Source organism: Folsomia candida, unplaced genomic scaffold (genome assembly GCF_002217175.1).
Source record: "Folsomia candida strain VU population unplaced genomic scaffold, ASM221717v1 Fcan01_Sc004, whole genome shotgun sequence".
NCBI lineage: Eukaryota > Metazoa > Arthropoda > Collembola > Entomobryomorpha > Isotomidae > Folsomia > Folsomia candida.
The window spans coordinates 12,897,186-12,911,570 of NW_019091196.1; the positions used below are offsets into that span (position 1 = coordinate 12,897,186).

General features: G+C 38.8%; 3 protein-coding genes across 4 annotated transcripts; 1 reads left to right on the plus strand and 2 right to left on the minus strand.

Moving 5' to 3' along the window:
- Nucleotides 1-720: 720 nt before the first annotated feature.
- On the plus strand, nt 721-4,367 carry LOC110848632 (proline-rich extensin-like protein EPR1). Of its 2 annotated transcripts, XM_035850981.1 has the most exons (4): nt 721-960; nt 1,023-1,057; nt 1,130-1,380; nt 1,460-4,367. In XM_035850981.1, exons 1-4 carry the CDS (start codon nt 839-841, stop codon nt 4,028-4,030), a joined length of 2,979 nt encoding a protein of 992 aa, XP_035706874.1. In that variant the 5' UTR covers nt 721-838; the 3' UTR covers nt 4,031-4,367. The 2 variants fall into 2 exon arrangements, with proteins under 2 accessions (XP_035706874.1, XP_021951582.1); XM_022095890.2 differs by having other exon boundaries at nt 1,130-4,367.
- LOC110848633 lies at nt 4,248-9,304 on the minus strand. The gene is made up of 8 exons (XM_022095891.2): nt 8,359-9,304; nt 8,197-8,287; nt 7,686-8,126; nt 7,498-7,598; nt 7,030-7,425; nt 6,284-6,951; nt 5,877-6,212; nt 4,248-5,799 (listed from the first exon to the last, which is right to left on the minus strand). Exons 3-8 carry the CDS (start codon nt 8,018-8,020, stop codon nt 4,660-4,662), a joined length of 2,976 nt encoding a protein of 991 aa, XP_021951583.2. The 5' UTR covers nt 8,021-8,126; nt 8,197-8,287; nt 8,359-9,304; the 3' UTR covers nt 4,248-4,659.
- A 1,349-nt stretch (nt 9,305-10,653) lies between these two features.
- Nucleotides 10,654-12,368, minus strand: LOC118435406 (alpha-tocopherol transfer protein-like). The gene is made up of 4 exons (XM_035851423.1): nt 12,360-12,368; nt 12,048-12,210; nt 11,660-11,964; nt 10,654-11,143 (listed from the first exon to the last, which is right to left on the minus strand). Exons 1-4 carry the CDS (start codon nt 12,366-12,368, stop codon nt 10,934-10,936), a joined length of 687 nt encoding a protein of 228 aa, XP_035707316.1. The 3' UTR covers nt 10,654-10,933.
- Between the last annotated feature and the right edge of the window lie 2,017 nt (nt 12,369-14,385).

Sequence of the window (14,385 nt, forward strand, 5' to 3'; positions counted from 1 at the left end):
TAACTTAAAATTTACCTAGTAAAATATTATGTTCAACCTTCATTATACTATGAAACTTTAGTCAAGAACCTTCACTAAAATATTACCCAGCCTACATGACCCCACCGGTTATTGGAAATATTCGGTTGTTGTATACCAACCACAGATAAGGTTTACTTCCAAGTTTGGTCAAAATCGGTCAATGCGACTTATCAGTACTGTAGTAGGGCGATTATATTTCTAAGCCCTGGTTCGAGCTATGAAAACGTTTCATATTGTACTAAAATCCTAAACAGCATTTCAGTAATTCTTACAATTTATAAACTGATACAATACTTTATCTGACAAAGCCTCATTGAACCAGTCGTGAGACAATTGTTGTTATGTAACGAGATGACCCTTGGCATTTTTATTTTGGGGTGAAACCAATCTTATAGAAGGAGCAATTTTTGTGGATGGATGATCTGATTTGCATTATATGTACATATTTATTAAATACAACGCCTATGAAATTCCCAAGAAAGGCTACATCTAAATTTGACATGACACTTCTTGTGTGCATTATTAATGCTTGAATTACATTACAGCATCCATAAATTCTTTTAATTTTATTACTAATTTTAATAAGGCTATATAAACTTTGCATTAGTCAAGTTCATGAATTAAATGACGAAAAGTGTGACTGGGCTGGGTCAACGTATAAAAGGAAATTGGGTTACCCGTCAAAGTGATCAGTAAGAGTTACGCGTTCTTCTTGATGTCAGTGTTCCGTTGACGCGAATTGTGACCGTTTCGCTCATGCATTGCTTGAAAGTAATAATATAACAGTGCGGGGCTCAGTTTCCATTGTCCAAGCACAATGAGATTACTTCTAGCATTTCTAGTCTTATGTGGTTCAGTGCTTATCGTGAGTGGGGTCGGTTTTCGATTTCAATCGGATAAGAAAAGTGGGGAGAAACGATTATGGCTTCATGTTCCTGGGTACGATGAATGCATATAATATGCTAATTATTCTATTTAACATAACATATTTCGCATTTTAGAAGTGATCCCAATTTATTAACAGACTTTGAGGAAAGTAAGTAGAGGAAATTTTTCAAAGAATTTGAAAATTTTAAATTTTCATATTAAAATTATGTATTATTGCTAGAACCGTATAATGGACCTAAGAATCTTGTCGATGTCAACCGTCCCATCAGCTCCGGTAAAACGAAACTATCCAGACCCAGAACTTCCAAGCTTTCCTCCGAAGTGGAAGAGGTGACCTCGTCCAACCCCATCCGTCGAAAGACAGGGTCGAAGGGTCGCTCGGAAAAGTTTCAACTGCCAATTTTGGTCCCGATTTATGAAGATGGTTACCACTACCCGAAACCAAACACGCCCTTCGTACTTCCTCCCCAAGTAGGTTATCCTGATGTACCCGATGAGGAAAATTTCGGTATTGGTCAAAACTCGGAAGAAAACAAAGATATATTCGCAGGTCGACCAGGATACGTCACCACACCGCGACCCGCACCAATCACGACGCCAAATGACGATGCTGCTGAACAGTTTAAGTCAAGACCAAAATCGACCCCGTCATCCCCCGTATTTTGCAAGGACGATTCAGAAATTGGATATGGCAGACCTCAACCAGCCAACTGTATTCCTAAACAACCAGATTCTGACGATGCCGCAGAGAGGTTTAAACCTCGACCAAAACCAGCAACTCCTGCAAGCCCGGTATACTGCCCGACTGAAACAGAAATCGCACACGGAAAACCTAGACCCCCGAACTGCTTACCACGCGACGGATATTACTACCCCAAGCCGGACAAACGCTTCGGATTACCGCAAACGACAAAGAGACCAGACGATTCAGATGCAGCAGAGGTTTTCAAACCGCGACCCAAGCCAACCACGCCGTCCTCGCCAGTATTATGTCCCACAGAAGCTGAAATTGCATATGGAAGACCGCGACCAGCTAATTGTATTCCACGACCAACTACTCGACCCCCAACTACAACGCCATCCGATGATGCCGCAGAGGTTTTTAAACCACGACCGAAGCCAACGACGCCACCAGCACCTCAATTATGTCCCACGGACAGTGAAGTTGCTTACGGAAGACCGCGACCAGCCAACTGCATTCCGCGCCCCACAACAAGACCCCCCACGACCACTACCCCTGACTCTGATGCGGCCGAAGTATTCAAACCAAGGCCAAAACCTACGACTACAAAACCACCCCAATTATGTCCCACGGATTCCGAAATTGCTTATGGAAGACCAAAACCACCCAATTGCATTCCAAGAGCGACAACAAGACCAACTGAACCGCCACTTTGTCCCGAGGAAGGAATGGATGGATTTTACCGACCACGACCCCACAATTGTCGCCCAAGACCGACTACCAAACCACCAGATTCAGACGCAGCTGAAGTATTTAAACCACGACCAAAACCAACAACCCCACCAGCACCTCAGCTATGTCCCACAGAAAGTGAAATTGCGTACGGAAAACCACGACCAGCAAACTGCATACCACGACCAACTACTCGACCCCCAACAACAACCCCAGCAGATGACGCCGCAGAGGTTTTTAAACCACGACCAAAGCCAACGACGCCACCACCACGTCAATTATGCCCCACGGAAAGTGAAATTGCTTACGGAAGGCCACGTCCAGCAAACTGCATCCCACGAACAACTACGCGACCACCAACAACTCCGCCCGATGCGGATGATGCAGCAGAGGTTTTTAAACCACGACCAAAGCCAACGACACCGCCACCACGTCAATTATGCCCCACGGAAAGTGAAATTGCTTACGGCAGGCCACGACCAGCCAACTGCATTCCACGCCCCACAACCAGACCCCCCACGACTACTACCCCTGACTCTGACGCGGCCGAAGTATTCAAACCAAGGCCAAAACCAACGACCACAAAACCACCCAGATTCTGTCCAACCGAAGCCGAAATTGCAGATGGTTGGCCCCTTCCACCCAACTGCATTCCTAGACCACCACCAACCATCCCACCCCTTTGCCCCGAAGAAGGAATGGACGGATTCTACCGACCAAGACACTTCAATTGTCGACCGAGACCGACAACTCGACCCCAAACCACGACACCCAGAGACGCTGATGATGCAGCAGAAGTATTTAAACCAAGGCCAAAACCAACAACGCCACCAGCACCTCAGTTATGTCCAACTGATAGAGAAATTGCTTACGGAAAGCCACGCCCAGCCAACTGCATCCCCCGACCAACTACTCGACCCCCAACTACAACCCCAGCAGATGACGCCGCAGAGGTTTTTAAACCAAGACCCAAACCTACAGCTCGACCAACCCCCTTACCATTCTGTCCTGGAAGAGGAGACGCCCCACGACCAAGAACTGACCAACCAATCAAATGTCGACCTCGACCAACAACAACCACAAAACGACCAGACGATGATGACGCAGCCGAAGTATTCAAACCAAGACCTAAGCCAACAACACCCTCCTCCCCTCAATACTGTCCAAGCGAGTATGAAATTTCCCAAGGACGACCACGACCAGCAAACTGCATCCCAAGACCAACACGACGACCTCAAGAACCAGACAGTACATACATTCCTCCATACGCCCCACCACCCCCACAGTCTGAAGGATGTGGATATGGGTACGACCCTTGCCCTGGACAACAACCCATCAGACCTCCCACTTACGGATGGGGACCACGAGCCCCACCAATCCAAACACTTCCTCCCAGATACACCTTACACAACGGGCCTGCTAACTGTGGGCCAGGGTTCGCCTTTCCCTGTGGAAATCGTCCTGTACCCAATTCAGGCGGAAGAAGCACCCATCAAGGAGGTCACAATTTCCCACCTTTTGGAGGAACTCGGCAGATCGGGTTTCTTAGATCTGGAAGCAGGAACCAATCCTACAGACCAATCCAGAATGAATTTGACCACAACAGAGGCTTCGCCCAGTCTCAAGGACCATCCCGCCGAGGAAATCGACATCTTCAACCAGTTTCCACAACCACGACCGTCCGACAAACAACGGGAGGAACAGTAATCTACGTATCAAATCACAGTGGACGAAGGCCAGGAAGTTCTCAGAGCAATCTTTACGGTAGCTCGTTTAGCAGAAGCAGACCCAACACTGCCAATTTCTACACTATTTAAGAGCCACAGACTTTGACAAAGATACGTATCAACTGACACTGATGATGGGGTCGACTCTCGCAGTGATGCAATACGATTCGCATCAAGATAACTCATAGATTCGATTATTTATTTCAATTTTTATTATTTATTACTCGTTTTTCCTATCTAAATATAGAAAGCATTTCGTTACAGAATTCAAGCGTTTGTTTTCCAGTAAAAAAAAATAAAGCATTTTTTTCTCTTCAGACTGTTCTCGTATAGTTTATATAAAAAACATTCAAAAATATATAAAAGTCAATTGACTGGAACGTGTCATAAGTAAATACTTATCATTGTAAATACATACGTAGATCAATCAGGTCCGTTTAACACAGGAATCATTGCTACAACACTTTTTGCATAATCACATCCATGTAGTAATTACTAATACTTAATATGTAACTGGAAACAGCAATAAACTAATATATGCATAGAAAAATACGCGCATCATTCTCCAGACTGGAAATAAAATACATAATAATTGGAACAATTTTAGTCTTAATCATCATCATCAGTAAATTTGATTTTCTTTCTCAGAGATTCTTCCTTCTTTCCAGTTTCTTCTCTCTCTTGCTGCCTCTTATCTCGAATCAGGGCATCACGTTTATCTAACTCGGTTGCAACTTCCATCCTCTCCTGAAATTCCTCTCGTTCCTTCAAAATAAGGGCCCACTTCCTTTTGAACTTTCTCCATCGTGGATGTCCGTTCCTCTCGCGTTGAGTTTGTCGTTTCTCCTGCTTATAAGAGTCGTCAAATGCTTTGTACTCTACGTCCTTGCAGCTACCTATCCACTGCTTGACACGCCAATTGCAGTATTTCATGGCAAGTTTTTCATAAACAGAGAGTAAAAATCGAAGCTTCTTATTTCTTAAAACTCGACAATTCTCATTGTACGACGTGTCTTTCAAAGTGATATTGACCACGGTAGCCATAAACTCGTTTTTAGGAAGATCATTCTCCCCTCTAAGATCAAAAGTAATGTCAAGTCTACAGTTAAACTCCATTCTTCTCAAAATGGACAATGGCACTCGTTTTGTTACGCAGGTTAAATCAATTTCTTCAATTGACTTGGAAGTCACATGATCTGTAATTAATGCCCACAAGGGGCGTATGTGAGAATGGAGAAACTTTGCCTTCCACACTTTCTTTTTGTAAAGTAAATCAGAGATACTATTGTTAGTTGAGCATTGAAATTCTAAAGAAGATTTGCCATTTTCAGTCGGAATAGAGTCAAATCGTTCCTTAATGGTAAGAGATTCAATAATTTCATCTGTAGTTTTCGAAAAATCTGGCAGTTCAAGGGACATGCCCTCTAGTTCAAATCCAAAACATTTTGACCAGAATACAGAATTGAATTCTAAAACGTACTGAACCCAAAGAGTCTGAAATTTTTTCCGAACATCCATTAGAATTATCTCATCGGAACCTTCAATTTCAGAAATTGCTCTTTCGAAATAGTTTCGGAGACTTTGATTAACTCTAACTTTTCCACGTCGTAATTGTGTCAAATAAGCTCGATTGTCATCTAAAGGATTTTCTTCATCCTCTGTGTCCATTTCCCAGGAAGATTCCTCAACAACAGGAGGTTCAATAGGACCAGGAGTTACGTCCAATGGAGTGGTGGATTCGTGATCACTCTGTTCAACATAAGTAACGTTGCTCATAAAAATGAATCTTCATATACAGACTGGACTGAATTTGTGTGCAAACAAACCTGGTCTGAAATATCATCTTGGTTTGTAGATGATGATAGCGATAAATTTCCAAAGACATCCAAATTTGATTCTTCTTCCAAGTTGAGAAAAATTGACATTACATCATTCGATTCAGTTTCAAGAATCTTGCCAAGTTTGATTGTCGTAGCTGCGCAAAGGGATTGAAACCGACGAACTTCTTCAAATGTGACGTCTCTTGTCAAATTAGACACGAGATCCAATGGGTGTTGCAATCCCATCGGGCTGCCAATATAAAATTTCTCTACTCGCGTCGCTCCATTGTTGCCGAACAGGTATCGCTTCTTTATTTCCTCCGGGAATGAATTTTTGATAACCTGAAATAATGGTGCCCTGATAAGTTAGATATTTAATTAAATTTGCGTGAAGTAAATTAATTAAGCCAAACCTTTCCAAACGCAGTAACCGGAACGAGTTGACCAACCGCTGGACAAACGACAAACCGTTTAAGATCCGCTTTGGCATAAAACTCAAAAAAATTCTTAAGCAGTGCAATAATGCTAAATGTTTTAATCGTTGGATCATCCATCATCGGTGGTACAGCGGAAGACAAAAGATTTACGTCATCAGAATATCCAATATCAATGTTTTCCAAGATTAATGGCGACTTGTTTAGCACGTAGAGCTCATTCACAGTTGGAATTACTTTGGCATAAGACATGAACGACAGTAACATCCAAATCAAGGCATGGTTTTGGAAAACTTCACCTTCCGTATGCAATACATTATAGTAGTGCCCCCAGAAGTTTACGAGGGAAAGAATTTCATGAAATCTGGGGTCCAACGATGTTAAGAATTTTATGATTTTTGTATCTTGAATTGCCAAGTAGTTTTCCACAATTATGCTACACCGCACACCGGAGTTTTTATGAATGAAAGTAATCTTTTTTATCTTGTTTTTGGTGGGGAATGAGATTTTTGACAAGTTTATGTCGACATCGATGCAAAACTTGAGATTATATTGTTGTTGTTTGAGCAGGCGATAAATTTCATCGGCAACTGCTTCTTGAGATTCATTATCGCAAAATATCACGGCTCTATCAGAATTCATTTTCCCTATAGGTAAACAATATTAGGAAAATATTTTAATTTTACGGCGCTTGATAGCATATGAATTTCGTGTATCTTACTAACCAAAAGGATCTACCGCTAAGCACATTGTGTCAAATTCAGTTGCAACTCCCAGAAAGGTCGGTCCCACAGGGAAAATTGTGCATTCATTAAAATTGGGGAGTAGAATTTGCAAAAGTTCTTGTCCAATATTTGCAAGTTTCACCAACTGGTCGGAACTCAAACCAGCAAGTTTGCAGAATCCATCGACTTGTTGTTCCAAGGTGACTCCAGACAAGTCTTCTTTGATCTGGTGTACCAAACTTTGACATTGGTTCAACGATTGATCTTCACAATTATTCGAGTATGGAGAGAACTGGAGTACCGGTGATGAAACTGCACTACTTGCTAAACTTTGACGGTCAGATGATGTTGACCCAAGTGACATACGACTCTCAACAGCAGGAGATTGTCGTCGTCCTATAATAAAAATAAATTCACTAATTAACCTCACCACTACACAAGAAAAATACAATACGGTTTTATACCCACCTCCCCATAAATCTTGACCATCAAACAGTGCTCGAATTTCAATCATCTTCCCCCATAACCATTGTACATTTTGATCTTGTATTGTCTTCCTCACTGCAGCTCTGATTTGTGTACAAAATCGAAAAAAAATTTTACAATCCATTCAGTGATGTACATCAGTAATGCCTAATGTAACATGTACGGCTCACCTCTCGCCAAATATGACAATGATCTGCTTCGTCGGTTCCATAATCCCATGAACATCTTCAAGATTCTCCTCTTTTCCTCCAATAATTAAGTTCACAATTGCTCCACAATTTGAGAAATGTTTGGCAATGTCGATAAGAGGAGTGCTCTTCGGAATTCTGCTAGCTATGATGACCTTATCTCGAACATGAGGCAACTCCAACTCCGCCTCGCCATGACCATGTGTGTTGAAAAGTGCTTCTTGATGAAGCCAGGTGGAAATGTGGACCAGCCACTGATTGTAATTGCAGGTTAAAAAGTTGCAAACGCTGCATCTGTGTGGCGTACTAGGGGCCATTGTATTATAACCAATTGTTTTTTAATTCCTTTTCGACGAGGAGCGTTGCATAATTTGTTAGTAGGGGAGGAGGGATTACGAGATTCAGGAAGGATACGCATAAGATCTATACAAATTTATAAGTTGATTAGACTTAAAATATTTTAATTTTAAGGATATAATATCCTGGATATTACGTGGTCAACTGGTCCGTCACCTTCTGCACTACATCAATAGTATTCATTGAATACTATTTGGCTATTATTTCGATTTCGACACGACCTGCACCTGTGTGTTACAAAATTTAAGGAAAAATTAAAATTAAAAACACAAATTTTTACACATGAAATTAGGATTACCTTTCGTAATTACGTATTCCTCTTTTGTTTCTATTTGCAATTTGCTGGAAAGAAAGAGATCAGGGCCCCATTTCACCACACCCTACTCTGCACTCCAGATTCCGCACTCCGCACTTTACAAAATTTGTAGAGTGCAGAGTGGGAGCGTTTCACAGTGGCGACCTACTCCGCGAACTTCCGCTCCACAAAAATTAAGGTTTGCGGAGTGAAAATGCGGAGTTCATTCACTCAAATTTCAGAACTTTTTAATTTTCTCAATGTTGTTTCATCCTCTTCTTCTCACACGACTGACACCTTCATAAATTTATTGTTCTATACCCGTGATCGTCCAATCAAGTGATAATATAATCAGTTAATTTAATTACAAAAATATTGGATTGTAGATAATATATTTCACTTCACTTATGGTTGATCAAAAATCATAAAGAGAAATACAAAAAACCAACAGTGCAGACTTGACATAGCCCGAGTCATGCCAAGAGTTATCACTCAATCCGACTTTTTTGCATGAAATTTTATCTGAAATGTGTATCAAAAAATCTAAAAATTTAAATTGATTTTTCAAATTTAAATTCATATTCTTCCATGAGTACCAATTAGCAGCCTATGTGACAAATTTCAGCCTGATACTACGATTTAAAAAAATCGGTATGGGTCACCTAATCGAGTCCTCCAGATGAGAATTTTTCCTATTTTAATTCATATTGTTTCATTAGCATCCATTACCAACTTTTCTACCAAATTTCAGATCGATTTGACGAATTTGAAAAATTGGTATGGGTCACCCCGTAGGGTCCGTCCAGATGAAAATAGGTCCCATTTCAATTCATACTTTTCCATTAGTTGTCAGTAGAAATCCAAACACCAAATTTCAGCTCGATTGAATGAGTTTTAAAAATCGGTATGAATCACCCCCTAGGGTCCCTGTAGACTTTACTTTATATTCTTTCATTACACACCATTGTCAATCTCTATGCCAAATTTCAGCTTTCTACAATAATTTTGAAATTTTGGTGCATAATACCCCACCACCCAGATGACCCCCACCAGTCAACCACTTGACCGATTTCGCCCATCTACGAACCTGACTCTTCATTTGCCCCTTTTCTACATTTGTGCAAAATTTCGAGTCGATCGGATTATTCTACGACAGTTATCGCAAGGCAGACAGACGGACATGACGCGTACATAAGCCCTGACTCGGGCTAAAAAGCCAATTGCAGAGTGTCCGAGCACTTTGCAAAAAAATATGTAGAGTGCGGAGTTTCGAGCGATGACCTTTCGCGGAGTAAAATTTGGTGAAACGGGGAAGGTCAAATTTCACTCCGCACTCCCCAAAATTTGACTCCACAATCTACACTCCGCACTTCACAAAATACTACTTTTGTGAAACGCTCCACTCCACAAATCCACAATTTTTTGTGTGGAGTACGGAGTGCGGAGAGCTGGTGAAATAGGGCCCAGATTCCATTCATTTCATGAATGAATGACTGACTCCTTCCCACTAAATCTGATTTCCAGGGGCCAAGTGGTCTTTTTATCCAGGACCAATACTGGAATGTGCCTGATTTTTGTCACGTTAATTGGTATCGAATAATTTTTATTGAATAGTGAATCAAATGATTAATGGAGTCAATTACAATTAATAATTATTGTTACACAGTAGAAAATCTCCAGAATGGTGGTAATTAAATAATTTATTTAGTTAGCATACATAAAGCATGTGTGTAGAAAGCGTGTTATATATAGATCTACATCTATATCCAGGCTGTGTCACCTATATATGAGATAACTTTGACTTGAGGAAAGGGCCGGATCATCTAAAAAGAAACGACGTACGGTCGCCTCTGTAACATTGGTAAGCAACGATTGTAACTTCTCGAGGCAACCGTAAGTGGTTCTTTTTAGATGATCCGGCCTTTTCCTCAAGTCAAAGTTATCTCATATATAGGTGACACAGCCTGTCTATATCCATCTAATATTAGATTTGCATAGGCCAATACAAGCCTGAATGACCTTAAGTTTTAAATTTGAGGTTTATCGCCCGAGGTTAATGAGTGTCTAGGTCACGTTAAGGCCCTGAAAAAGGTCAAGGCACAATTTTTTTTATTATTAGGTAAAGCAAGCCTGTATAACCTTAAGTTTTAAATTTGAGGTGGAATGGTTAACATTAATGTTTATTTCGCCAATTCAGCTTTTTGACGAAATCGGTTTCGCTGAAAGTTTTCTGTTTTGGTGTTTGTAGAAAATGAGCAAAGTATGAATAAGGTCCCTTTTCATGGAGACAGCCACATATAACAATTCAATCAATTTACCTTTATTCAAGTGTTAGTCACATTCAGTCAGACATTCAGTCAGACGATCAGACTGGTTTACAAGTTATAACACACTATGCAAATAAACATCTGTCTATACTAATCAACTACAAACTATATTCCTCAAAAATATATAACAGGACCTATGATTTGTACGTCCCTGAATTGGGTCGCAGTTACACTATTTATTAGCGAAATAAAATATTCTGTGAATATAGAAATGTCTAATCTTTTGTTATTCAGGACTGGAACGTGGTCAATCATACATTGATATGCTGCATTTTATACTTATTTTGCACATTTGCCACTAAAGTTGGCACTGTTGTATCGTCCATCATATAGTCCTCGACCCCACTTAAAAATCCAATCTCGTCATCAACCTTTCCTCCGAAACATCTTGGAATCTGCATAGAATCTGCAGCCGGGATCATGTCATTTAGTGGCCAGAGATTTTTATGGACGACATGAATCTATAAGTAAAAAGATACATACAATTGACTCAAAATTAATTATCAGCGGATATGCATTTGCGAAAAATTTCTGAAATATGTATTTTATTAAAGATTTCCAGAAACCAAAATTAACCTGATAATCTCGTATTCAGAATGTAATATTCAGAATTTCAAATTTCAGAAATTTTCAGAAATTTTTGGTAAAAACTAATCAACACCAGAATTTTCAGTATTTCTGAATATAATGTTCTGAATTTTTTGTGGTAGAATTTCTTTAAACAAAAACTTTTCGTCTCGTATCGTTCAAATATATATAAAAGGTATGTATTTTTGACAAAAATATCGTAAAGATTTGCATATTTTTCCAATAATAGCAGAAATATTTATATTTTATGTCTGACAACCTAGAAGTATGTAATGTGTAAAAATATTTTGAAATTTTTGTGATCTGTAAGATTAGGCAACACACCCATGATAAAGTTGAAAATAAATACACATCCACACTGCTAATATTAAAGTACTTGACGCACTCACCAATTTCCTATTCTTCGCTCCTACCGCATATTTGAAAATGTTAAACAATTTCTCCACCACTTTTGGGCTGTTTATAATTACACAACCAACGAATTTAATTGGCAATGCGTTTAGTAAGCAGTTCAGCCTTTTAATCGCATCAAACGATATGACTTTAACATGGCTGAATTCGAATCCATCTGCATCTATGATAAGAATGCCTCCGTTCCTCTGTGTCGCAAAGGAATCCTTTATGAGTTCATAAACGTAGAGAATTCCAACCGCTACCAATTCATCAAATGGGACATCACTAGGATTCCAACGATCTGTAGACGTACAAGAGTTGGAAGTAAATGAGGTACACTTTTTCGGGTGTTTCATGCAAATTGATTGATCAATAATAACTTACTAATCCTCAGCACAAGAATTCCTGGCGACTTGCTACTCTCGTTCTCACCGGTGTTAACGATCTGAAATATTTTCTTTTCCAAAACTGGTTTAAGTTTAGTAAAGTCGATCAGGGCAAAAAGGTCAGGATATGACACAGTGCAACTAATCAGGAGGCGTTTCGCCTATCAGTTATTAAGCAACAAAGAAACATTAATTTATACTCTTAGAAATCCAGAATTAAAATAAAATAATTTTAAAAAAGCTTGCTTAGGCGAGGTGCTGCTAAAAGTGAAAAACAAGGCCTCTTGCATATCTTTTAAATATCTCGTACCTTTATCATTGTAACAGGAGTTGGTGACTTTGTCTCACCGCGAGGGCAAACATTTTTACCGTTTACCATACCACGACGTTTATTACTTACACTTTCTGCTAAGATATTCAATTATTGCTAATTAAAATTGTATCTATATGTATAAACGCTTAAACAAACTTATTGCTTCGAAAGGGTTATAAAATTGAGTGGATTTTGTAAAATTATTATGCAGAGGACCAATATGATCAATAATGTTTATTTAGCTCATAATTAAATTCGATAGTTAACCAGTAATTCAGGTAGCTAATAAAATTTGATGGATGTGCACAATTTTCAATAGGTGTAAAAAAATTAAGATGCCGACGCACGAATAACAACGCGAGGGTATTTCCTAATTTTATTTACATATTAAAACAACTAGTTGTCAGTACGAACTAAAAAGTGATAAATGATAATTTTGACGTGAACCCAGATTAGTTAGGTTCTTGCGAATTCTTGAGAATATATTCTTTATTACTAGAGGCTTGGCGTAAAATGTTTGGCCTCGCGGTGATGCAAAGTCACCAACTCCTGTTACAATGATAAAGGTACGAGATATTTAAAAGATATTCCCAGAGGCCTTGTTTTTCACTTTTAGCAGCACCTCGCCTAAGCAAGCTTTTTTAAAATTATTTTATTTCATGGATTTTAGGTGATGCACATTTGCAGACAATTAATTGCACCTCAAAATTGTTAAACTTTTTGAAGACCGAATGTCTTGAATCTTTTTCATTACAAAATTAGTTGAAAATATGTACAGAGGGTCGCAAAATTAATTTAAAAACGGATTAAGGATCAATAATCCAAATTTTTAAATTAATTTAGCAGAAAATAATTTTTCAGATATTAGGTTTTATGGGGATTAGTTATTTCACGAGAACAATCTGGATTAGGGAGGAAGATTATTTAATCTGGATTAGATTAATAAATTACAAAATGAACTTATAAACATTTAAATCCAAAATATATGCATATAGGATGTTCAAATTTAAAATTTGTAAATTTGACACAGTACTTAAATATAAAATTATTGAAATTTGAATTTGCAAAAGAATTTGTAATTAATATGGATTAATAATCGTGCCCAACACTGATCAGGAGGAAAGTTTTTGTGCGATTGGCCAAAAATGGAAATTACAATTGACCAATTAATTTGGCAAATTAAAATTGCCTAACACAACTACTTGTATTTGGAAAATTGTTATATTGATAGCTAGTAGCAACCAACTAGGAATATTGTAATTTTTGGTTAGCAACATGAATGGTTTCAGATGCTTCCATCAAAACTTTTTCAGTTTTGGACCGATCTCAGTCGGATTTGTTTTAAATGACGCACAACCGATTTCTGCATGATCAAATCAGGTTTTATGCATATAATCCTTTGACACAAGTGTCTCAAATTTTGATTGTAAAGTTTCAAATCCAAATTTGAGAGCGAAGAATAAAACTTTTCTATCGGGCATATTGAAAAACCACATCTCCTAATTCTCCTCTGCACGATTGCTCTTTACACCATTTGCGTAGGATTAACCGTTTAGGCTCTAGCCTCGCTGACAGTTTCAAAGGGTGTATACGAAAGCATACTTAGGCTTCGCCGTAACCATGGTGACGCTTTTTTGCGGGCACCCATTGTTACTTTTGCCTCACCTAAGAATAAAAATAATTCAAAATAATTCATATATGACTCTAGCAAAGTGGCATTGATAACTATGCATTTAAAGTTTCACCATATCATAATCTTTACGAACTGCTGGTAGTAACTTTACTACCAAGAAATCAATACCTTGAGTGCAGGTCTATGCCAGATTTCTGACAGTGTAAAAAAAGATTCTCATTACCACGCGGAAGACTTTATGAGCATTGCATCTAGACGAGCGAACCATTATCAGCATGAGCTTGTTTGTCCAAAATGTTATCATAGGCTTCAAATTCTTGTCGTCTATGCATAAATATTAATTTTAAAATATATATTTGCACTTTTAACAATAATATGACACTCTTAGAA